Source organism: Somniosus microcephalus, chromosome 5 (assembly GCF_052327205.1).
Source record: "Somniosus microcephalus isolate GS21.2 chromosome 5, FLI_Smic_1.0, whole genome shotgun sequence".
Classification (NCBI taxonomy): domain Eukaryota; kingdom Metazoa; phylum Chordata; class Chondrichthyes; order Squaliformes; family Somniosidae; genus Somniosus; species Somniosus microcephalus.
Genome location: NC_140991.1, coordinates 71,879,052 through 71,905,284, shown reverse-complemented (window position 1 = coordinate 71,905,284; position 26,233 = coordinate 71,879,052). Strand labels below are relative to the sequence as shown.

Sequence of the window (26,233 nt, the reverse complement as noted above, 5' to 3'; positions counted from 1 at the left end):
TAATCTGTCTTTTTCTCTCCTACAGGGTTTTCTTGATGGAAAACAACAGAAATAATTTGTGCCAATGCATATTGCAGACATAGAATAAAGATATGCTCTTATGTAAAGACATTAAAACACAACTTTATCAGCACAAGTGCTGCCCACTAATGCTAATTATGTTTTTGTCATTTTCTATGCATCTGAAATCATTTCATTACTTTATGCAGAACTACTAAAAACCCTTACCATTGCACATTAAGCTGCCTATTGAACATAGAAACTTCAGTAAAGCATCAGTTTAAAAAAAAAATTCTTACCATTTCTGTAAATCTTCATACAGTAGTACAAAGCATACAAACCATGTACATCCATTAACAGTTGCTTCCCATTATATACTTGGGCGATAGCTTTCAATTTACTCCAAACATACACAAGTACATCATATTCCCTCAGGACATGATAATCCCACATTCTATTACGCCTTCTTGCTATAGGTAATAAAATCCACATCATAGTGGATCTATCAAACTGATTAGCCTTACCTGTACTAGCTTAGTAACATCCTGTGATGGAGGGCACTGTACCCAAGCATCCAACAACCATCTGGATTCTGAACATGCCAAATATGAGACTCAATGCACCAAAGTCACTAGTCTTGCTAGCCTATGAGTATAGACTCCTGGTATGGTGCCAAATCCTGATCATTATTTCATGGGTTTGTGCTTTCAAGGAAACATTATAGGATTTTTCTTACATTTCACTTTAGTGTGAGATCACAAGTAAGGACGAAGAACCTTTTGTAGTTTTTTTCTCTTCTGCTTAACAGGGCGGGGGGTGGGGAGAATTTGTTTTCGTGGTTTTAGTTTGATGGATTAAAAGTTTTCCATTCAGAAGGAATTTAGAATGTATGCTATTTTCTTCCTTTTAATGTGTGCAGTTCAAGTGGATGGTTTTGTTTGGTAAATGTTTACACTGACCCTCTCGGAAGTAATTACAGATTTCAAAATAACAGTTTTTATTATGGTCAATATATTCTTTTACATTACTGACATTTAGTAGTATCCTTATTTGTGATTTACTAGGGCCAGCTATGCTGGAAAGTATGCACAATTTTCTTTGTGACTACTATTGACTTTGTGCATTAACTTATGATCTTGCTTTTGGTTCAATATCTGCATAATTTGGATTGACAAGACTTCATTGTTTAGCTTTTGTCGGACTGAGTGGGTTGCTTTTTGTTGGTGTGTATTCCAGAGCTTCTCCATTGTTGTCTAATATTTTGACATTCGATCAGGATCTTTTTCAGTTTGTTTTAATGATTCATTTTTTTGGCTTTTGCAACTCAAGATTCTGTTGCTACTGCATAACATTAGCTGCAAAATAGGAAGCATCTGAAAATGTTTAATAAAACTCGCAGGGGTGGGATAAATTCAAATTCCGTGTTTTTTTTCTAAAAAGAAATGCCAATTATGTTAGGTATATCTGGAGGTGGTGTGTTGTACTGATCTGTATTGTGCAAACTGCCATGTCAGCTTACGTTTCTTTTGGATATTTGTGGTTTGGGTGCCATGAAAAATATTGTCTGTTTGCATCTTATTTTTGGAACTTCACACAGGCGTTTATTACTTGTGCTGGCCAGGATCTTGCAGTAGTAATACGCCATTCTGCCTCAGTGGAGATAGATTTTATTGCTTCATTTGTGCTTGGGACTGCTTTTTTAAAATTCTGATTGTTAATTTACTACCTTGAAATAGTCATTATGGACTTCTGGTTTGTATTACATTTTTAATAGCGTTTCTTAAAGCCGTGTTTTTTAAATTATTCTGTAAAGGTTGTGGACTTAACCAATATTTAGTTGTTTTTTTTTTATAAAAGTAATTGGGCACAAACTTCCAGTGTTGTTACTTTGTTATGTATTTGAAAAGGAAAAAAAAATAGGGCTCTAGGGAAAGAGCTGGACAGCTTTTCCAAAGAGCCAACACAGGCACGGTGGGCTGAACGGCTTCCTTCTGTGCTATATGATTCTATGATGCAAATATTTCCTACATCAAGTTCATATGGACCTCCTTGGTTTACTTTTTGACGCACCTGAAAGCAGTGTATAATATTTTGTGATACTATTGTATCACAAAAATAGTTTTGGTGGCCAATTGTGGGAAGAAAATCATAGCACAAAGTGAAAACTACTGCTGTAGATGCCATGCTTGATGTATAAATATAATTTATTTATTCCAACAGAGTACTGAAAAAGGTGGAAGAAAATTTGCCTGGGTCAAAGGAGGCAAAAGCCTTCTTGGTCTCAGACATGTATTTCCTTCCAGAAACGTGGTGTATGCCACACACCTCAACGTCATGGTTGAAGATAGTTATTTCACACTAGGTGAACCAGTCGAACCTGCCCCAACCCCAACAGGAGTGAACTTCCATTGCCCAGAAAGTTCTGGCGACCCAAGTCCAATTACAACAATGAGCACAAAATGGGTTTACATTTTTTTTTTTGCAGAGTGCTATATCACTATCTAGAAGTCCAGCAGAAGTCCTGAATTCAGAGAAACTCGGAAAATCGCTACACCCAACACTATTCCTACCTGTCAATGCCACACTACCAACCTAAAATGAATGCTCGTACACAACTCCGCTGTGATGCCCTAAATGATTAAAAAGTTATCAAATTATTCAAAGGTGAGGAAAGTACTTATCATTGATTGTACTTGGCTACAGGGTGATCTTTCCCTTTAATAAATAATTGCAACATGAGAAGCTGTTCAGGGAGTTAAATGACGCTGACTTTTTTGGTGTATCAGCTAAAGCAGAGTGCGGAACCAACTGCAACAAAGACTCATCCGACAAGTGAAGTTGATGGTTTATGACAGCATAGAATGAATTTAAAGATTTAGATTAATAGGCAAGCCAGAGTTTTCCCGTACCCTCATGCAAGCCCCGAGAACCGTGAATAAGCAAACAACAGTTAACTCTGATAAGTTCCAGGCAATGGTATTGCCTGGAACTTGAGATTACAGGTAGAATGATGGCTGAGAATTAGTCTTGGTGTTTTGCCACTTGTATTCCATGTAGATTTTTTCAAATTAAGTCAGTTGTTGAAGTGCAATTCAAGCAGCTCATCTTGTTGGAGTAAGCACTATTAATTCTTGAGGTGCCGCAATTTGGACAAGTTTGACACTCAGCCAAATCTCTTTTATGGAGGAGGATGAACTGATCTTAATCAAGATATTTTGCATTGCAATGAATAGAATTACTTTGATACGGTATTCAAATATAATCTCGTGGTGTTTGATCTTACAATAGCTGATCGTGAGATCTGTTGAAAAGCAGTAATCAGCTTTCTCAAATTTAAATCACTTTTTAATTTCTTGATTTGTATTTTAAAAAGCAGTTATACTGTAAAGAACTTCACCTTTAAAAAGTAGTCTGTGCAATTGCCATTGATCCAAAATTAGGAAACTTAAAAAATATATATAATTTGAAAGCCTTCCCTGATATTCACATTTCTTATAACTGAATCAGATGTCCCATAAGCATTTCTCACAAATATTAAATCAAATGTACCAACTGGATGGGTCAACAACATAATTTTACAAGCCTTTTTAAGGTATGCAAGACAAAACCATACTGTACTGTTCAAATCCCTGCTAGGATCTGAATACTTAATCTTCTGCCTCAGGTGGTGCTGACGGTGATGGGGGTGGGAGGGAAAGGAGAGAAAAGTAATGTTAGGCTGTTGCCCTCAATCGCAACATAGCTCGCTCCCCACCTAGGCAGGCTTAACCTGTGGATATTCTAAACCTATAGGTAAAGTAAGAGGTAGAAAGGCAACAAATTGACCTCTGAGGCACAAAAAATTAATACAGCTAGTGTGCAGAGAAAATTCCATGTACTACTGCTATGTCATGTTAATGCATTCCGAAATTTAATTCCACAGAGCAACCGAGTCTGGAGTGTTGAAAATTAATCGAAAGGTTATTATGAAGTACTGCAACAAAAGTAAATACACTGTAATCATACTTGCTGCAGAACAAAACAAAGGTCCAGCCAACCTTCAAATAGAAGAAAATCAAACGTGTTCATGAAAAAAAATCTCAAAATCGTGTGTTTTTTCTGGTCAAGGTGAGGGATGTTAATGCTGAGAAATGGAATGGCTTCCTACTTTGGGCGCTCACTGTCTTCATGAAGTACTTCCAGATCAGGTAAGATAAGAAAACGTAAGGTTAAGAAAAGACTATTCAAGCCATCAAAGCTCATTGCTTTAGAACCCCAACGTTCTCATTCTCACATCCAGCTACATTCTGAATGTTCCTACAGTTTTTATCTCTACTATCCTATCTGGCAGTTATAGCACTGTTAGGCACAGATAAAACTCCCTCTATTCTGTCCCCAAAAATTACTTCATCCCCAGCCTTCGAAAAGTATTTTGCACTGCAACAATGTAATATTGATTTTCCATACCAGGTATGTGGCCTCAACGAGATTGCCAGCTTAGTATCAAATTGCAGGCAGTTTTTCATTGTGCAGCTCTGGTCAGTTACGAACTGGATTGAGGCTATCCAAACTCGCTTTACATAGGGCCTTTACAGCCAGAAGACTGCGACGACTTTCATCCAATCTGCCTAGGGTGGATTAAACCCATGTCCACTTCGGTGGCAAAAACAGAAAGACAGATTGTTATCTGAACAGCAATAGATTGGGAAAAGGGGAAGTGCAACGAGACCTGGGTGTCCTTGTGCACCAGTCACTGAAGGTAAGCATGCAGGTGCAGCAGGCGGTTACGAAGGCAAATGGTATGTTGGCCTTCATTGCGAGAGGATTTGAGTACAGGAGCAAGGATGTCTTGCTGCAGTTGTACAGGGCCTTGGTGAGACCACACCTTGAGTATTGTGTGCAGTTTTGGTCGCCTTATCTGAGGAAGGATGTTCTTGCCATGGAGAGAGTGCGCAAAGATTCACCAGACTGATACCTGGGATGGCAGGAATGACGTATGAGGAGAGATTGGGTCAATTGGGCTTATACTCGCTAGAGTTTAGAAGAATGAGAGGGGATCTCATTGAAACTTATAAAATTCTAACAGGACTAGACAGACTAGATGCAGGAAGGATGTTCCCGATGGCGGGGGTGTCCAGAACCAGGGGTCACAGTCTAAGGATAAGGGGTAAGCCATTTAGAACTGAGGTGAGGAGGAATTTCTTCACCCAGAGAGTGGTGAACCTGTGGAATTCTCTACCACAGATGGCAGTTGAGGCAAATTCATTAAATATATTCAAAAAGCAGTTAGATATATATTTTTTTTTTTAAGGCTAAAGGGATCAAGGGATATGGGGAGAAAGCAGGGACAGGGTACTGAATTTGGATGATCAGCCATGATCTCATTAAATGGCGGAACAGGCTTGAGGGGCCGAATGGCCTACTCCTGCTCCTATCTTCTATGTTTCTGTGTCATAATTGGGGAAGGGATGTTAACTCACTGTGGTACCTACTTCCCTATTTTAATATCCTTCTTACACATGAACAAAGATCTGTACATAAGATAATCTTTCATAGACTATCTAGCAGTTGTTCGTACTGCATTAGTTTATCCCATTCCAAGTCCTATGTACCAAACTCACCTGATCTATCCTTGGTCCCTCCTATTCCTCATCTACATGCTGCCCCTTGGTGACATTTTCCAAAAATACAGCGTCAGTTTCCACATGTATGCTGACAACACCCAGCTCTACTTCACCACCACTTCTCTCGTCCCCTCCGCTGTCTCTAAATTGTCACGCTGCTTATCCGACATCCAGTACTGGGTGAGCAGAAATTTCTTCCAACTAAATACTGGGAAGACTGGGAAGCCATTGTCTTCGGTCCCCACCACAAACTCTGTTCTAGTCACCGACTCCATCCCTGACGACTGTCCGAGGCTGAAACAGACTGTTTGCAACCTTGGTGTCACATATTTGACCTCAAGATGAGCTTCCAATCACATATCTGTGCCATCACTAAGACCGCCTCTTTGCACCTACATAACATTGCCCGGCTCCACCCCTGCCTCAGCTCATCTGCTGATGAAACTCTCATCCCTGCCTTTGTTACCTCTAGACTTGATTATTCCAAAGCACTCGTGGCCAGCCTCCCATTTTCTACACTCCATAAACTTGAGGTCATCTAAAACTCTGCTGCCAGTGTTCTAACTCACACCAAGTCCCGTTCTCCCATCACCCCCTGTGCTTGTTGACCCATATTGGCTCCCGGTTAAGTAACACCAAGAATAAAAAATTCACATCCTTGTTTTCAAATCGCTCTATTGCCTCACCCCTCCCAAATCTCTAATCTCCTCCAATCGTACAACCCTCTGAGATATCTGCACTCCTTCAATTCTGGCCTCGAGTATCGATTTTAATCGCTCCACCATTAGCGGCCATGCCTTCAGCTGCCAAGGACCTAACCACTGTAATTTTCTCCCTAAACCCCTCCGCCTCGCTACTTCTCTTTCCTCCTTTAAGGCACGCCTTAAAACTGACCCCATCTGCCCTAATTCTCCTTTATATGGTTCGGTGTCTAATTTTGTTTGTTAACGCTCCTGTGAAGTGCCTTGGGACGTTTTACTATGTTAAATGCGCTATATAAATACCAGTTGTTGTTGTTAATTTTCTGACTTTTCTGATAATTAATGCGAAATCTTATCTGTAATTAAGTATATTTACATATAATATAGTAACATTATTTCAATTCTTCTTGCCAGTCCAGAAGTAAAATGGTTTCTTTCTGGCTCTGCTTTACTTGGGACTGAATCTGGTTTGCAGGCAATAGAGCTACAGAGAAGCCAGTTATTCCAATGTGCACATTCCACTGAGTTAACTGATAGCTGATTTTCTTTTTGAAGAATCTTTTGCTTTTTAATATTTTACTATTGCCAACATTAACTATTATGCTATGTTTATTTTTAATCAGTCATATGTCGGCTAAAATAAGGAACACGGTGAAGCTACATCCTTGACTTTCTTATTTCCATTAACCTAGCTTCTTAGAATTTGGAAACTTACATGGATAACTGCATTTCCAATTGTTTTAGTCTAAATATAAATATATATATCAGCAGTAGACTGTTCTAAAAAGGCATCAGATATGATGCTATTCTGTTCATTGGAATCAGATTAGAATATTGAATGCAAGACTGGCTAGGAGTTAACATATGCAGCAGACTATCTTTAATTTTTTTTTGCTGGTATAGCGATCCAATCTTCTCTTTGATAATGAAACAGAAATCAATCTTTCATAACATGTACTGAGTTGAAAATTCATGAATTCAATAAATAAGCTATTTGAAGATTTTTGTCAGTCATCTTCCTCTTCTGACAAAATTGGATATGATAGGGACACCGACAATCTGTCTCCATACTGCACAAGCTGCAGTCCCGCAATTCCATCTGTGCCAAACAATCTTGCACTACTGGATATTCTTCACCTCATCTACCCTTCATTTCATCCTCCTGTGCCTTCTTGGTCTTCATCCACCTTGGGTATCTTCTGTGCTGCAATCACTGGTAATTTGACTGGTGGCCATCCGTTGGGTCTGGCCAAACCATGAAAGCCTTCAATGTTATATAGTCTGTTACCACCCAGAGTCTTGTATGCTGCAGTAATTCTTCACTCTGGATGCAGTTGAGTCTTCAGTATGAAGCATATGCAGGACATCTTGTAGGCCCGGAACGGTTTCACTTTCACCTGCGTTAGTAGCAAGCTTTCCAGATAATAGAGGGCAGGCTCTATAAGCGTTCTATAAAACAATATACAAATCTTGATTTGAGTGTCAGCTTTTATTTGAATTAGAAAATACAAACAAGCACAGGATTTACAAACAAAGAAAATACTTAAGGCCGACAGAAAGTGATGCTTTAATGTCAGGAATTGTGTACTATTTGGAAGAGGCCTTGTATTTAAATCAAATTACATCAAACCCTCCTCTTCAAATTAGCACCAAGGCCCCAATCTGGATGAGGTTTACTGGAATTAAATACAAACATGAAAAACATCAGTTTCACAATTAAAAAAAATATAATTTATTTTTAAACAAAGTTCAGTTTAACACTTCATAACTGCCGGCAATATTTTTTCCTTTTGCACTTGTTTAGCAAGGTTAGGGTATTTACATTTTTGACTGCTGTAAAATATTTAATGCTCTTTTAATTCAAAGAATTAACAAATAAATCTGTTGTTATAAACATATGCTCCAATCTGTAAAATCTGATGTCAGTCATACTATACAAGTAGTGGAAAAATGAAATGAACCATGAAGTTATAATATTTCTGATGCATGCACTACCCTTAAACCCACTGCAATTACAGCCTCAAATGTTAGTTTATGGAGATATTTGTGATTGCATTCACAAGAAATTTGTTACTTCTGTGGAATTTCCATTTCTTGTCAGCTGCAAAATAAAGCAGCCAAACTTGAAAGTCAGAAATTTGGTGAATTTATGAAGTGCCTGAATGATGAAAATAATATCCGCCTCACAAAATGGCGATCCAGTACAATAAACATGGCCACCAAACAGCATCAGGTCTGCGAAATGTGATCCATAAAGTATGCTACTTTTGACTGTCAACTGGGATAGTTTAGCACAAATCCTCACAAAATGAATTAGACGTATAGGTCATATATACAAAAAACTGCCACCATCACAGACAAAATTATACCAGCTCATCATACACATCATTGCTGACAGCAGTATTTGTCCATACAAAATCTGCAAAGCTGAAGATATTGTAGTCTCACATTAGAAAAAAAATCACTTCAGCTTAGTCACTTCAGTTCAGCAATACCTGCAGTGTGGCAAGTGCTACGTTTGCAACTTTTCTCCTTATTCAAATAGATAACATTCTCGGGTTTTATTAATATCCTTGTAACAAGCTGAAGCAGGCCCAGGGCCCAGTGGTCAATTAGACACGCAGACCAGAGTTTAATGATTAAAACAAGTCAGCTATATTCACCCACAGCAGTTGGGTCTTGAAAAGTGCAGCGATGAACCAAACAGCAACAGGAATTACTTAGCAGCATTATCTCTTCTCACGCTCAGCGCCATCCTCTCCAAACTCTTCTCTCCAATGGAACTATTTCCCTGTCTTTTATTCTTACATTAAAGGCAATTAAGGTCAACACTACTGCCTTGCCATGGTCATTCTGACCTTTTACATAACTTCTTAAAGTCATAACCCTACCATGAATATAGAGCTCTCAAAAGACTATGGCCTAAAAATTCGGTTGCTTTGCGCCTCCCATTAGTGCCCTAAGAGGGCGCTCACGGGGCGCAAAGCAACTAGTGCCCGGGTGCAGTGCCGCTAACACCTCCCGCGAAATTCAGCGGGAGGTTAGCGCCCCGCGGCGCTGTGCTGCCGACGACATCATCGCTGTGCGCAGCGCCCCGGCCGTGATCTTCGGTAGCACCCTGACTTACTGGCAGATGCTATGTCCGACAGGGTCAGGGGGCCTACCTGCGGCCGGGGTGGCGCAAATTAAAGGAGGCGCTGAGCGGCCATTTTTGTTGCTGGCCACCTGCCAGCACCTGCCCCCGTTGCCATCCCCAGCCTCCTGACCAGCCCCCCCGCGGAGTGCCGGATGCGCCCCGTGAGCCCAGCACTTCTTGAGTGCTGGCACCCCGATCCCTGGTGGCTCAGCTGGGCCCTGGGTTGTGCTGCGCAAGGCCCCTCCCCTTTGAGAAGGGGAGGAAGGCCTGCAGTATCACAGCGCCACGTGCCGCAGTAGCGCGCAATATTCCCTCCGACCCAAGAGGGAGGCGGGGCGCTTCCAGTAGAGCCCCGCTTCCCTCTTGGGGCACTACCAATGAATTTCAGTCACGGGGATGCTAATTTTTTCGGGGCTCTAAAAGTAGCGCCCTGGCGAAGTTAGCGCCCCAAAGGGGGCGCGACTTAATTTTTCCCCCTATGGCTCACATATCGTCCCCTCTCTCACTCTGTTACATATACCTCCCGCCAGCAAAGAGCCAGAGGCTCCAGTGATTTCTGTCATAAGGCATGACATTCGGAAGAGGGCATCCGCATTCCCATGTGCTCTATGCTTAACTGTAGAGGCATATGATTGGAGGGACAAAACCAACCTGCAACCTGGCCATTCCTTTCCTTATTCACCTGCATCCACTTAAGGGGGTGCATTTTTAAAAATTCATTGCTAGGCCCGCATTTAGTGCCCATCCCTAATTGCCCTTGAGAAGATGGTGGTGAGCCGCCTTCTTGAACCGCTGCAGTCCATATGATGTAGGTACACCCACAATGCTGTTAGGAAGGGAGTTCCAGGATTTCGGCCCAGCGACAGTGAAGGAACGGCGATACAGGTCCAAGTCAGGATGGTGTGTGGCTTGGAGGGGAACTTGTAGGTGGTGATATTCCCATGCGTCTGCTGCTCTTGTCCTTCTAATTGGCAGAGGTTGCGGGTTTGGAAGGTGCTGTTGAAGGAGCTTTGGCGAGTTGCTGCAGTGCATCTTGTAGATGGTACACACTGCAGCCACAGTGCGCCGGTGGTGGAGGGAGTGAATGTTGAAGGTGGTGGATGGAGTGTCAATCAAGCGGGCTGCTTTATCCTGAATGGTGTCGAGCTTCTTGAGTGTTGTTGGAGCTGCACTCATCCAGGCAAGTGGAGAGTATTCCATCACACTCCTGACTTGTGCCTTGTAGATGGTGGAAAGGCTTTGGGGAGTCAGGAGGTGAGACACTTGCCGCAGAATTCCCAGCCTCTGGCCTGCTCTTGTAGCCACAGTATTTATATGGCTGGTCCAGTTCAGTTTCTGATCAATGGTAACCCCCAGGATGTTGATAGTGGGGGATTCAGCAATGGTAATTCCATTGAATGTCAAGGGGAGATGGTTAGAGTCTCGCTTGTTGGAGATGGTCATTGCCTGGCACTTGTGTGGTGCGAATGTTACTTGCCACTTGTCAGCCCAAGTCTGAATGTTGTCCAGGTCTTGCTGCATATGGACAGACTGCGTCAGTATCTGACTAGTCTCGAATGGTGCTGAACAGTGTGCAATCAGCGAACATCCCCACTTCTGACCTTATGATGGAGGGAAGGTCATTGATGAAACAGCTGAAGATGGTTGGGCCTAGGACACTGCCCTGAGGAACTCCTGCAGTGATGTCATGTGATTGAGATGAATGACCTCCAACAACCACAGCCAACTTCCTTTGTGCTAGGTATGATTCCAACCAATGGAGAGTTTTCCCCTTGATTCCCATTGACTTCAGTTTTGCTAGGGCTCCTTGATGCCACACTCGATCAAATGCTGCCTTGATGTCAAGGGCAGTCACTCTCACCTCACCTCTTTTGTCCATGTTTGGACCAAGGCTGTAATGAGGTCAGGAGCCGAGTGGCCCTGGCAGAACCCAAACTGGGCGTCAGTTAGCAGGTTATTGCTGAGTAAGTGCCGCTTGATAGCACTGTCGACGACACCTTCCATCACTTTGCTGATGATTGAGAGTAGACTGATGGGACGGTAATTGGCCGGGTCGGATTTGTCCTGCTTTTTGTAGACAGGGCATACTTGGGCAATTTTCCACATTGCCGGTTAGATGCCAGTGTTGTAGCTGTACTGGAACAGCTTGGCTAGGGGCGCAGCTAGTTCTGGAGCACAAGTCTTCAGTACTATTGCCGGAATGTTGTCAGGGCCCATAGCCTTTGCAGTATCCAGTGTCTTCAGCCGTTTCTTGACATCACGTGGAGTGAATTGAATGGGCTGAAGACTGGCATCTGTGATGCTGGGGACCTCAGGAGGAGGCCGAGATGGATCATCCACTCGGCACTTCTGGCTGAAGATAGTTGCAAATGCTTCAGCCTTGTCTTTTGCACTCACGTGCTGGGCTCCACCATCATTGAGGATGGGGATATTTTTGGAGCCTCCTCCTCCTGTTAACTGTTTAATTGTACACCACCACTCACGACTGGATGTGGCAGGACTGCAGAGCTTTGATTTGATCCGATGGTTGTGAGATCGCTTAGCTCTGTCTATCGCATGTTGCTTCCGTTGTTTGGCATGCAAGTAGTCCTGTGTTGTAGCCTCACCAGGTTGACACCTCATTTTTCGGTATGCCTGGTGCTGTTCCCGGCATGCTCTCCTGCACTCTTCGTTAAACCAGGGTTGATCTCCCGGCTTGATGGTAATGGTAGAGCGAGGGATATGCTGGGCCATGAGGTTACAGATTGTGGTTGAATACAATTCTGCTGCTGCTGATGGCCCACAGCGCCTCATGGATGCCCAGTTTTGAGTTGCCAGATCTGTTTGAAATCTGTCCCATTTAGCACGGTGGTAGTGCCACACAACACGGTGGAGGGTATCCTCAACATGAAGACGGGACTTCGTCTCCACAAGGACTGTGCGGTGGTCACTTCCACCAATGCTGTCATGGACAGATGCATCTGCAACAGGTAGATTGGTGAGGACGAGATCAAGTAGGTTTTTCCCTCTTGTTGGTTCGCTCACCACCTGTCGCAGACCCAGTCTGGCAGCTATATCCTTTAGGACTCGGCCAGTTGTGGTGCTACCGAGCCACTCTTGGTGATGGACATTGAAGTCCCCCACCCAGAGGCCATTTTGTGCCCTTGCTACTCTCAGTGCTTCTTCCAATTGGTGTTCAACATGAAGGAGTACTGATTCATCAGCTGAGGGAGGGTGGTAGGTGGTAATTAGCAGGAGGTTTCCTTGCCCATGTTTGACTTGATGCCACGAGACCTCATGGGGTCCTGAGTCAATGTTGAGGACTCCCAGGGCTACTCCCTCCCGACTGTATACCACGGTGCCACCACCTCTGGTGGGTCTGTCCTGCTGGTGGGACAGGACATACCCAGGGATGGTGATGGTGGTGTCTGGGACATTGGTTGTAAGGTATGATTCGGTAATTATGACTATGTCAGGCTGTTGCTCGACTAGTCTGTGGGACAGCTCTCCCAATTTTGGCACAAGCCCCCAGGTGTTAGTAAGGAGGACGTTGCAGGGTTGACAGGGCTGGATTTGCCGTTGTCGGTGCCGAGGTCGATGCCGGGTGGTCCGTCCGGATACCAGCCGGAAGGTTCTCCCTAGTAAATAGTACTTTAGTGCATCCACCACCCATTTGGTCGCCAAACACTCCTCCTCAACTATAGCATTGTTACATTCTTGAGGTACCAACTTTCTACCCTGGTACATTACGGGATCCTCGGCCCATCCGGTAACCTGGAATTGTACTGCCCCTAGCCCAACATCCGACGCATCCGTCTGGAGGATGAACTCCTGGGAGAAATCTGGAATGATAAATACTGGGTCTGAGCACAAGGAATCTTGGAGGTCCCCAAATGCTGTTTCCCCCCCTCCCCAAGGGGTCCACTGGATCATATTCAGCTCCCAAGATTTGATTAGATGTCAAAGGGACCGCCCTTGTGGCGAAGTCTGGGATAAACCGTCGATCTGACAAGGCCCAGAAAATGCCACGGGTCTGGGCCACTTCGTCAAGTTGGGGCTTAACTAGTCTATTCCTCCCATTCCTCTATAATATCTAGAAGCCCATGGCGTTGTCTCCCATAGAGAAGCTCGAAAGGTGAAAACCCCGTGACGGCCTGGGGAACTTCTCAAATTGCAAACATTAAGTATTGTAACAGTTCTTGCCATCTCTGTCTACTACTTTCGTCAGCATACCTTTCAATGTTTTATTGAAACGTTATACCAACCCATCGGTTTGGGGATGATATACCAAGGTTCGCAGAGCCTTAATCTTTAACAATGCACATAGGCCCCCATTAGTTTGGATATAAACTGAGTCCCCTGATCTGTCCAAATTTCTTTTGGAATTCCTACCCTGGAACATACCTTACCAATTCATTGGCAATCTTTTTTGACACCATAAGGGAATAGCCTCTGGATACCTGGTCGCATAATCAACTATTACTAGGCTATACCATTATCCCTTGTTAGACCTTTCCAAAGTCCCACCAGGTCCATAGTAATTCTTTCAAAGGGTACATTGATTATGGGTAGGGGAACTAACAAAGCACAGAAACTAGGTTTATGTCCTGCCAATTGACATCCTGGACAATACAATAGAACTTCTTTATAAGTCCCTTGCACCCCCCACCAAAAAAAAAAAAATCGAACCAGCATTGGTCACCCTGTACACCAAACCACTCTCAATTATATAGCAAGACCTAGCCCTTTTTAATTTACCTTCTACCGGATGTCTCATTCATCGATACCACATCAATTTTCACATTCTGAAAAGCTGGGTGATTAACCTGTTCCTGTTTGAAATCAGTCATACTTATGAGAAATTCCCCTAGGGAGTCTTCCCTTCTCCCAAGAAGGTCGTCTCGGGAACCTTCGCCCTCTATGTCTGACAGAGGTGCTCTATTCATGGAAGGAGCCTTGCGTTGATCTCCCACTAAAATAGTAGGGACCTGTTCTCTAGTTCCTCGAGCATTATCCCGCCTCAGTTCTCCTTTAGATTTAAATTTCTTCCCAACCCCATGAAATAGGTCGGGGTCCATAGAGGGAAAATTTTGAGCGAACTCCTTATTAGTGGCCGGGGCCGGCACTGGCCTATTCTATGCCTTTTTTTTTTTTTTTTTTATAATAAGGGCTTTAAATTCAGGAAGAACTTTTCCCAGGATCACTGGTTGAGGGAGGCCTGGAACTACCCCTGCAGTAATGGCCTGACTTTTTCCATCATACTCTAAAGTCACCACAGTAGTGGGGTAATATCATGCCCATGCACACACCGTACCCCTATTTTGGACCCATTAAGTAACTGGGAAGGTCGTAACAGATTGACGGCTACCAAGGTCATGCCGCTACCGGAATCAGTCAGCGCAGTGACTTCTTTACCGCTTAATTTTATGGGTTTTAAAAAACAAATGGTGGCCTCCACATGACTCACGGTTTGCACTAGGCCAATCAAATCATCGTTCCCCAGAGGCTGGGTTCTGGTTTCCCAGACTACCGTCAACAGGTTCCCCAATGTTATGACATTGTGTTGCAATATGCCCTAACCCATCACAACGATAACACCTTAACAGCTTATCACATTTAACATTTTTAACTTTATCAAAGATGTTACAACGTCCCTGCACAGATTATGTTGCCCTTCAGCACCCCCCTTTCCCCGCAGTTTTTTTTTTTTTTAACTGCGATTTCCAAGTTTCTTTGAGCTAGGAGGGCACCATAGGGTCCCAAGGGGGGACGTCTCCTCAATCGCGAGCCAGTTCCTCCGCCACCAACTGTCGCTCTATGGCCACCAACTACTAGGGGTCCACCGGCTCTCCTTGTCTGAATCATCTGCTGACGTTCAGGGTTGGAGTTTGGATGATCTGGTCCATGACAACCAGCTCCATGATCCTTGTCAAGTTATTTGTCTAGAGCTGCAGCCATCGCCAGGCCAGACGTACATCTCTGATCTTGGGGGTTTCCCCACCTTATTGGCCCAGGCTTGAAACTGCCGAGCTCTCACCATGGGGCTTACTCCAGTATGGACCAGGATTTCCTCCTTCAGAATCTGGTAATCAGCTACATCTGTCGGTTCCAAGTCAAGGCTTGCCTTTTGGGCGTCTCCTACCAAAAAAGGAGCCACAATCCCTGTCTACTGTTCTCGCTCCACATACTGTTCGAAGGCCAGAAGGTTCTCTTCCACACCGTCGCCTGGCGTCATCTTTTGCATTACCAAGCTAGACCGGATAGGCGGTGGGTATGTTGCCTTGGATCCTCCCAACACCAGTCTCTGCATCAAATTCTGCATCTTGGCCTCAAGTTCTTTCCACTTTCACCATCATGATCCAATTCGGTTCTTGGAGTTCCAGAATCTTGTTATTCCACTCCTGTTGTGCCAATATAGCCTGCATGAATACAGTATTTCCTCCATGATGGTGGGTCTTGGCCTTTCTCAGAGTGCAAAAATCCCACTTCTGATACCATGTGCAACAAGCTAAAGCAGGCCCAGGGTCCAGTGGTCAATTAGACACGCAGACCAGAGCTTCATGGTTAAAACAAGTCAGCTTTATTCATCCTGAGCAGTTGGGTTTTTAAGTACAGTGATGAACCAAACAGTAACAGGGATTACTTTCCAACATACCTCTTTTCACGCTCAGCGTCATCCTCTCCAAACTCTTCTCTCCAACAGGACTATTTCCCTGTCTTTTATCCTTACAGGCTGGGAGTCATTCCTGATTAAAGGTAATTAAGGTCAATGATTTCTTAAAGCTATACCACCTTGTCTTGGTCATTCTGATCTTTTTTACAACTTCTTAAAGTTGTACCCATATCACGGATACAGAGCTCTCAAAAGCCTATGGCTCACATATCGACCCTCTCCCACTCATTTACAATTCTTCAAAGACTTTTAAAACTTCCAATACCCCTAGGCATTTTACTTATAATAGTACTAAAATTATTTAAAAAAATAAACCCAAACTGTAAATATTTTTATTTCCATTTAAAAACCCAATATATAATTAAGCAACACATCTTAGAGAAAATATGCTACACAAAACAATTATGGTACAGTATTGCAGCTAAATGGAAAATGATTACTCTGCATTGCATGAGATCCACATAAAGCTGCATTAGGTCCGTAAAGGTTTGGGTTGAAATAATTTCCAAATAATGTCATCGCCTTCTCCCCCAACAGAATCCAATACATCCATTTCTGGGTACCAAGAGACATGGGATGAGAGCGTCACTGATGGTCACTGTGAGGGATTCAGTGTACACTGGGGAGGTCCTGGCAGTTTGAAAACAGGCTAATAGTGCCCAAAGGGTGACAACACAGACCCAGGCAACTACAGACCCAGTTAGTCTTATACCAAATAATGGAATCAACTGAGGAGTAAACCTGAAGACTACTTGTATGATAACTCAATAAACAGCACAACATGGATTCAGAAGTGAAGCTTCTGCCTGATTAGTCTCCTTGATCTTTTTTGAGTAAGCACCATTCCAAATGGACTATTGAAAGTGCCTCAATGTGCCTTGACTTCCAAAAAGTATTTCTAAAAGTTCTGTACAAGATGTTACTAGTTAAACTTAAACTGGTGGGGAATTCAGAACAACACCTGGACATGATTTAAAGGGTAGGAAGCAATGGGTTCTTAGAGATGTTATATTAGGGTGGGTGCAAATGCGGAGTTGGATGCCCCAGAGATCCCCCGTTTTGAATTAACATTAGTGACTTGGATTCATAAGCCCAATGCAAATTAGTCAAATGCACAGACAATACCAAACTAAGGCGGGCAACTGAATCAGAGATAGAATCAGACACTATAAAATGAGTTAGACAAAATACACATGCAAGATTAATGACAGATAATATCTATTACAGACAAATGCTGTACATAGGAAGAAAAAATGGGTGATGTAAATAGCTAAGGATGAAAGAGATCTAGGAGTCTTAGTAAACTCAAAACTCAGCACGTACAATCACTGCAGGAGCAAAACAAACAGAACCCTGAGCTACTTAGCCATAACAGTGGAATGCAAGTTGGACAAAGTCATGCTCAAACTGTATAATGCTCCTTACAATTCTAGTCCCAAGACACAAAAGAAACAAAGGCAGCATTCAAGCCCTGGAGGCAGCTCAAAGAAGAACCAAAAGATTGATTCCCAGTGTCGGAGGATTGAGTTGTGAGAAAAGATTGGAGAAATTTAGGCTCGAAAGGAGATGCCTTCAAGGTGATCTTAGAGGCATTTTAGATAGTAAATCGTAGTTCCGGAGCAATACTTCAAATTAAATAGTGATACTGTAGTAGGGCAATGGACACAGATTAAAAACTAATAAAAGACAAATGATGTTAGGAGATCGTTCACACAATGTGATGATCACATGAATGAGATTTCTGAGTAGTGGAAGTCAGGGTTGCAAAATTCCGGGAATTTTTAAAAGAGGAAACTTTCCATGGGAATTTAGAGTTTTTTTTTGCACTGATGGTTTTTGTCTCTGACCCTTATATTATCTTTGTCGTCAAAATAGACATACTGTTCCATACAAATAAAAACAGGCTTTCAAAACTTTATTTAGGTTATAATTTTGAACTTTATTGAACCCCCACAAAAAAGACCCATCTAAAATAAAATAAAAAGAGCATCAGCTTATTTAGCCTGTAATTTGTCCTTATTTTGTCCCTTTGAGTCTTCTACTCATCATTGCTCCTCCTGATTCTCTGACTCTGGCTCTGACGTGTCCATTTCCTCCTCTGTGTCACTGTCTAGATGTGTGGTGGACACTTCTGTATCTGGCTCAATAAGTTGCAGGTTCGCCCGGATAGCCACCAGTTTCTCCACTCTCGTTAGTCAGCCTGTTGCGCACCTTTGTATGCGTATTCCCAAAAAGTGACCAGTTTCGCTCAGAGGCCGCTGATGAAGGCGGGATTTGGAGTATCACCGATGCAATGGGTGACAGGGCCTCAGATGCACAAAGTCCCTTCCCCCAGGTATGTGCACTGATATGCTTGCATGATTCCCATATCCCGTCCCCATTCCAAAGACCTTGCTTGGTAGAGAACTTTGCCAGACTTCCCAGAACTTTGCCCACATCCAGATTGAGGTGACGCGAGAGGGTAGAAATCACACTGAAAGCGCTGTTGATCTGTTCTCCAGAAAGTATTGGTCTCCCAACATGCTTTGGGTTCAGCATGTATGCTGCAGCATGAATCGGCTTGACACAAAATTCTTGACGCGTCTCTATGAATTGAACAATTGCCTTCTCCTCTGCTTGGAGCAGCAGGGATGTGGGTAGGGCAATGCTGATTTGTTCTTTTAAATCAGCAAAAAGCCTGAGAACATCTGACAAGACAGCGTCATCTCCTTCAATCTGAGCAGTTGCAGATGCTACTGGTGAGAGTAGTTTAAGGCTGCTAACCACTCTCTCCCAAAACACATCATCCAGCAACATTTTCTTGATGGTGGTTTCCATATCCCCAGATTGGGATATTACCATTTCTTGCAGCGACTCCTTACCCTCCAGAAGGCTGTTGTACATTATGACAACGCCACCCCATCTAGTGTTGCTGGGCAGCTTCAGTGTGGTGTTCTTGTTCTTTGTCATTTGCTTGGAGTTGTAGGTTGCTGCAACTACCTGTTTTCCCCTGACATACTTAACTTGCTTGGCTCTCTTGTACAGTGTTTCCATGGTTCTCAAACCCATGATGTCCTTGAGGAGCAGGTTGAGCCCATGAGCTGTGCACCCAATAGACATAATATGAGGGTAGGCCTCCTCCACTTGAGCCAAGCAGCCTTCATATTCGCAGCATTGTCAGTAACTACTGCAAAGATCTTTTGTGATCCAAGATCGTTGATGACCGCTTTCAGCTCATCAGCAATGTATGTGCCTGCGTGTCTGTTGTCCTTAGTGTCTGTGCTCTTGAAGAACACTGTGAGCGGAGTGGAGACGATGTAGTTTATGATGCCCTCCCCTCGTACATTTGACCACCCATCTGAGATAACTGTAACACAGTCTGCCATCTCTATCGTTTCTTTGAGCTTTCCTTGGACTCTGTTATACTCAGCCTCCAGCAAATAAGTAGACAAAGCATGTCTGGTGGGAGGACAGTATGCAGGGCAAATAACATTGAAAAATCTCTTCCAGTACACATTGGCTGCGAGCATGAGGGGTGAGCCTGTCGCATATATAGCTCGAGCAAGGCACTCATCTGCATTCTTCTGGCTATGGTTATCCATTGCATCAAAGAACCTTCCAAGTGGGCCAGGAGTTGCTGATGATAAGGAACCTGATGCTGAATGTGAACCATCATCTTCTTGAATGGAAGCAGAGGAACTCTGGTCTGACTGCTGTGAGCTTTCAGTGAAGCTGTTGCATTTGGATAAATGCTGCTGCATCTTTGTGGCATTCTTTACATATGGCATTGTACAGTGTTTGCACATGTACACAGTCTTTCCATCTTTAATGCCTGGGGTAAAATGCTTCCACACATCCGACGGTAAACGTGGCATTGTTCTCTGCAGGGAAATAAAGGGCATTCGTCTCTGTGTCGAACTGCAGTCGATCAGCACGATTGCAACAGGGTGAGTACATTTTTCCTGATGCTCCATGTGATGGAAGCATGACCTGTGCACGCACGATGCTACATCACCAATAGAGGGAGCTAATCGCTCATCCACTCATCCAACCAATCAGGACACATTTGTTCACAGTCACAATTGATACTGAATCAAAGGAGGAAATATTAGGAAGTGTGACCATGGTCAAAGAGGTAGATTTTAAGTAAGGTCTTGAAGGATGAGAAAGAGGTAAAGAGGTTTAGAGAGGAGATTCCAGATCTTAGCCTTTTGACAGCTGATGACATGGCCATCAATGATGGGGTGAAGGCAGTGAGGAATGCACAAGAGGCCAGAGTTGTAGGAATGCAGAGTTCTTGGAGGGTTGTAAAGCTGGAGGAGGTTAGTGAGAAATTTGAGGGGGGGGGGGGCGGGAGAGACGGAGAGGTGGGGGGGGGGTGCAAGAGATCTGAACACGAGGATGAGAACTTCAAATTCGAGGCGTAGGTGGAATGGGAGCCAATCTAGGTCAGTGAGCAGGTCGGGTAATGCTTCAGTGAGGCTTGGTGCGGGTTGGAATACGGGCAGCCAAGTTTTGGACGAGCTCAAGTTTATGGAGTGTGGAAGATGGGAGGCCGGCCAGGAGAGAATTGGAAGTCGAGTGTGGAGTTAACAAAAAGTATGGATGAGGGCTTCAGCAGTAGATCGGCTGAGACAAGGGTGGAGGCGGGCAATGTTACTGAAGTGGAAGTAGACGGTCTTTATTTCAGATTTCTATCAATCTCTGATCAACTTTTTGTATTTGTCCATTTACCAACATGCTACTTCTATTGCTACATACTAATAATAATGTTTTCTGCAAGTAACATTATTTTCCTTTCAGTGACTGATTTTTTGGGGGAAATTGGGAAGTGTATCAATATTTTCGGGAATCCTCGGAGAAAAGTTTGAAAATTGTGACAGCTGTACATTAAAGTAAAATTTAAACATCCATAGTTTTGTTCCATTTTGCAAGGTTAAAACAAATCTTTAAAAAAAAATTAACAAAAATAAATGCTGAGTTGTTACAAGTGAAATCAACAGGAATTTTTTATTTCAAATGTTCTAAAATATATTTGTACTGTTGCAACGTGACATTTGGATTGTGAATCAGGGACTAATCCTCTGACCCTGTTAGTTTCTCCAGTTTAGGAATAGGAAGGTAAATTCTCGGATCTTGTGCTGCCAGTGAGGAAAGCCATGCTGGAAAAGAGCATGGGTTGGAGATAGGATTTTGGCTCTGAATTTCTGACCCGTACTTCCAGTGAGCGAAGTACCTGTTGGGAGCACATAATTTACTCTATGGTGTGTACATAATAATAGCATTAATAATTATTCGTACAAGATTGACAGGATATACCAAAAGTAACTGTGCGCAATACAACATAAGTGATACAAGACCAAAGTAGATTGCAGTCACTGATACTAAACTTGCAGAGAAAGTATTCTTACCGTTTATTTGTAGCCTTGGAAACTTGTCATTGGTACATAGGGAAAGAGTATTTTTATTTACATTATAAGCGTATACAGTTTCTCTGGTTGTGCTTTGCTCTGTCACTTTGTTGGAAACAATTACTGTTTTGTAGATCAAGCACATCTTGGTCCGCTAATCCCCTTCCCCTGAATCAATCATTGCGGTCAATATTTTAACTTTCATCCAATAGAATTTTAATTTTAATATAAATTTTACTTCAAAAATACAACTGCAATTTCTTTTTCCTCCCTTGCAGGTGACTTGAAACCAATAGGTAAACTGGGACAATTTGAAGCACTGACGAGCAGTACCGTGGTCAATACTGCTCAGTGATCATGTGGTTGTCCAACAGGGTGTACAGCTCCAATGATCAATTTTAACCTTGGGATTAACAAACTGCTTCCAAATAGCAATCAACCTAACCCCCATCCGCCCCCCCGCCAAAAAAACTCAACCAGCTGAGGCAAAATAATTTTGTTAAAAGGCAGCCGAGATTGGAGTTCTTGATCTCCCAAATAAGTTCAGCATTCAATCCTTTGAGTGACCATTCCAGACAAATTCACTGACTGACTGACAGGGATGAAAAAAAATCTCTATCAAGCAAATTCTCTTCAAAATTATGAAGTGATCACAACAAAGACCTACCTGGAAATCCTGATCGTCAATTCCAAACCTCTCTCTCAAATTTCGGAAGACCATAGGGCAGTACTCCTTAAATTTAAAGTGACTGGGCATATTCTCCCTAGTAAATAAAATAAAATCTCTTAGATACTGTTCTGTATAAATAAATAAAGTCATACCAACCAGTTATGCAGGGAACAAAATAGTCTATTACTGCAATATAAAAAAAAGGACGCATTTGATTTAAAAAAAAGTAAAACTCTGACACTGCACACAGGGAGTCAAGACCATGTGTAGTCTTCAGGTGAAACAGAGTTAGATATTGGGAAATTATTGGGCCAGAGCATACAGACTTAATTCTGCCCCATATTACATGCATAAATTCTATTCTTTTAAAATAATACTTTAATTTTATATTATTATTCATAGTTAAACAGCAAAACATAGGGCAATTTGGAAGGTAGATAATTAGAGTGGTTAGAGCAAAGGAACTTTTCTATACAAGCTAGTACAAGCTAGGGAGCTGGGGGGTTGCGACTTTTTAAAAATTCGTTTATGGGATGTGGGCGTTGCTGGCAAGGCCAGCATTTATTGCCCATCCCTAATTGCCCTTGAGAAGGTGTGGTGAGCCGCCTTCTTGAACCGCTGCAATCCGTGTGGTGAAGGTACTCCCACACTGCTGTTAGGTAGGGAGTTCCAGGATTTTGACCCAGCGACGATGAAGGATCGGCGATATACTTCTAAGTCAGGATGGTGTGTGACTTGGAGCAGAACTTGGAGGTGCTTGGTGTTTCCATGCGCTTGCTGCCCTTGTCTTTCTAGGTGGAAGAGGTCGCGGGTTTGGGAGGTGCTGCCGAAGAAGCCTTGGTGAGTTGCTGTAGTGCATCTTGTAGATGGTAAACACTGCACGCCGTCGATGGAGGGAGTGAATGTTTAAGGTGGTGGATGGGGTGCCAATCAAGCGGGCTGCTTTGTCCTGGATGGTGTCGAGCTTCTTGAGTGTTGTTGGAGCTGCACTCATCCAGGCAATTGGAGAGTATTCCATCAAACTCCTTACTATTGCCTTGTAGATGGTGGAAAGGCTACTGCACCACAAATGGCAGGAGGATGCAGTTACAGCATGGCAAGTTTACAAGTTTATAAATTAGGGTGTTGGAATTTATAATGGAAAAGTTGACAGAAAGTTCATGCAGATATAAGTTTTTAATAGTGTAGATGTGCATTTGGGGGATTGTGCAGTGCAGTGAACTAACTACATAACACTTCTGCCTTTAGGACATGAAAATATTCACAAAGAATATTCTCAGGTTGAAGGTGAAGATTTGTATCTGTTATGGAAGTCCTTGATGTTGAGTTCTTGTAATTTTTTTGGTAACTTGTCAGCAGTATTTTCTCCCGAGTTCAGCATCAAGTCTTATTCTGTTGTCAAACTAGGGCCGCTATACCCAGGGTTCCTTTTGCTGCCTTAATTTCAGGCCAGCCTCCCATCCACCACCCGCTGTAAACTTCAACCCACTCCAAAACTCTGCTGCCATATCCTATCCTGCACCAAATCCTACTCACCCATTACCTCGGACCTCCCCGAATTGCATTAGTGCTTGGGCCAACGCCTCAAATTTAAAATTCTCATCTCGAGGTTGACAATCCCACCCCCACCCCCAGTCTTACACCCCTCTGACTGTAGGGGGAATCTAGTCTTTAGTCTGTGATAAACCTCTTTCCTAGGGATGTTGCTCTTTGTGGGGTGGGAAGAGAAAAGAGGAAGGCAGATGGCCGACTTCAAGCTACCAAGGTTCATCAATGCCGTTTTGAAGAAAATATCATCAGCTGATGATCTTGGGCAACAAATAACTCGGAGCTATCTAATGGGTGAACCTTTCTACCACCAAGTTGATGAAACTGAATTGTTGGGCGATGAACTAAGTAAAGAAACTTCTGAGGAGTGTAACGTATAAACCCAAACATTTCTCTTAAAGCTGGGTGACCCTCTAAGATCCACTTGGATCACTGGGCTTTGATTTATGAGCTTGTCCAAGGATAGCACCTCTAACAATGCAGCACTCCCTCTACTAAACAAAAAATTAAGAAAAACTCCAGGGAAAAAAATGCAACAAGCGAATCTGGGCATGATACCACATTAAAAGACTAAATCTAAGCAGAAAAAATTATTACTGCAAAAGTACAACATTTCAGTCAGGAATTCACAAGTATTAGCAGTCAAACTATATTCTATGATGATTATTGAATACATTTCATAGAATCATATAAATTATTTTAAAAAAGCAAATTAATGGCACAGGCTTGATGGGCCGAATGGCTTCCTTCTGTGCTGTCACCATTCTATGATTCTAACTGATTTCCCCTATGTTCTGCATCACCCACTGACATAATACATATTTACACCCGTGTTTGTCCTCAGCAAGTTTAAGATCTCAGCAGCCCATGAGAAGTCAGCACAAAGGCATTTCCTCCTCTATGTGAAGGACAACTGTCCAAATCTTTTTGTAGATGGGAGCAATACCATGCAAGGATGTAAGCAAAAATCTAAACCATAGAGTCATAACGGTACAGAAGGAGGCCATTTGGCCCATTGAGTCTGTGCCTGCTCTCTGTAGAGCAATCCAGTCAGTCTCATTCCCCTGCTCTATCCCCGTAGCCCTGCAAGTGCCTATCCAGTCTCCCCTTGAAAACATTGAGTGTGTCCGCTTCCACCATTTCCGTCAGCAGCGAATTCCAGCTCATCACCACTCACTGTGTAAAAAAGTTTTTCCTCACAACCCCCCTATATCTCTTGCCCAAAACCTTAAATCTGTGTCCCCTAGTCCTTGGACCATCAACTAGTGGGAACAGTCTTTCCCCGTCTAGCCTATCCAAACCCGTCATAATCTTGTACACTTCTATCAAATCACCCCTCAACCTCCTTTGCTCTAATGAAAACAAATCCAGCTTCTCCAACCTGTCCTTGTAGCTAAGATTCCCCCATCTCCGGGACCATTCTGGTAAATCTCCTCTGCACCCTCTCAAGGGCCTTCACATCCTTCCTAAAGTATGGTGACAAAAACTGGACGCAATACTCCAGTTGTGGCCTAACCAGCACTTTATAAAGGTACAGCATAACTTCTCTACTTTTGTACTCAATACCTCTATTTATGAAGCCCAAGATCCCATATGCTTTGTTAGGCACTCCCTCAATATGTCCTGCCACCTTCAGGGACCTATGCACATTAACTCCCAGGTCCCTCTGTCCCTTCACACTCTTTAAAACTGTGACATGAAGTCTATATTGCCTCTCCCTGTTCCTTCTGCCAAAATGCATCACCTCACACTTCTCTATTAAATTCCATCTGCCACTTGTCTGCCCACTCTGCTAGCCTTTCTCTGTCCTGTTGCAGTCGACTGGTATCATCATCACTGTTTGCCACACCCCCAAGTTTGGTGGCATCAGCAAATGTAGAAACTCTACTTTGTATTCCAATATCCAGGATATATACATATCTATCTATATCAAAAAAAGCAGTGGCCCCAGCACTGACCCTTGGGAAACACTGCTGTCTACCATCCTCCAGTCTGAAAAACAGCCATTTACCACAACACTACAGGGAGGATGTTCTTGAGGGGACAAGGACAGAATCCATTTGGTTAGAGTTGAGGAGCAAAAAGGGTATGATCACGCAATTGGGGGTATTCTATAGGCCTCCAACTAGTGGGCGAGAGGTAGATGAGAAAATCTGCAGGGAAATCGCAGAGATATGCAAGAGCTATAGAGTGGTGATATTGGGGGACTTTAATTACCCAAATATCGATTGGGATAATGCTAGGGTAAAGGGAAAGGAGGGGGAGGAATTTCTGAAATGTGTTCAGGAGAATTTCCTTGACCAGTATGTTCTTGGCCCAACTAGGAAGGAGGCATTGCTGGGTCTGGTGCTGGGGAATGTGGGGGGCCAGGTCGACCAAGTGTCTGTGGGAGAACACTTGGGTTCAAGTGATCATTGTATCATAAGGTTTAGTTTAGCAATGGAGAGGAGCACGAACAATCTGGAAACCACTGCACATTTCAATCACTTTATACAACAATTGCTTTTCAACTTAATTAAAAGATATTTAAACA

The 26,233-nt window shown here is 43.1% G+C and overlaps 1 protein-coding gene across 1 annotated transcript in view; it reads right to left on the bottom strand.

Annotated features, from left to right (window-relative positions):
- The window catches only part of pip4k2aa (phosphatidylinositol-5-phosphate 4-kinase, type II, alpha a), a 253,172-nt gene that overhangs the window by 65,085 nt on the left and 161,854 nt on the right, over positions 1-26,233 (bottom strand). The window contains exon 3 of the mRNA XM_085987778.1: positions 22,150-22,246. Coding sequence (XP_085843904.1) covers positions 22,150-22,246 — 97 coding nt within the window. The remainder of the gene's footprint in view (positions 1-22,149; positions 22,247-26,233) is intronic.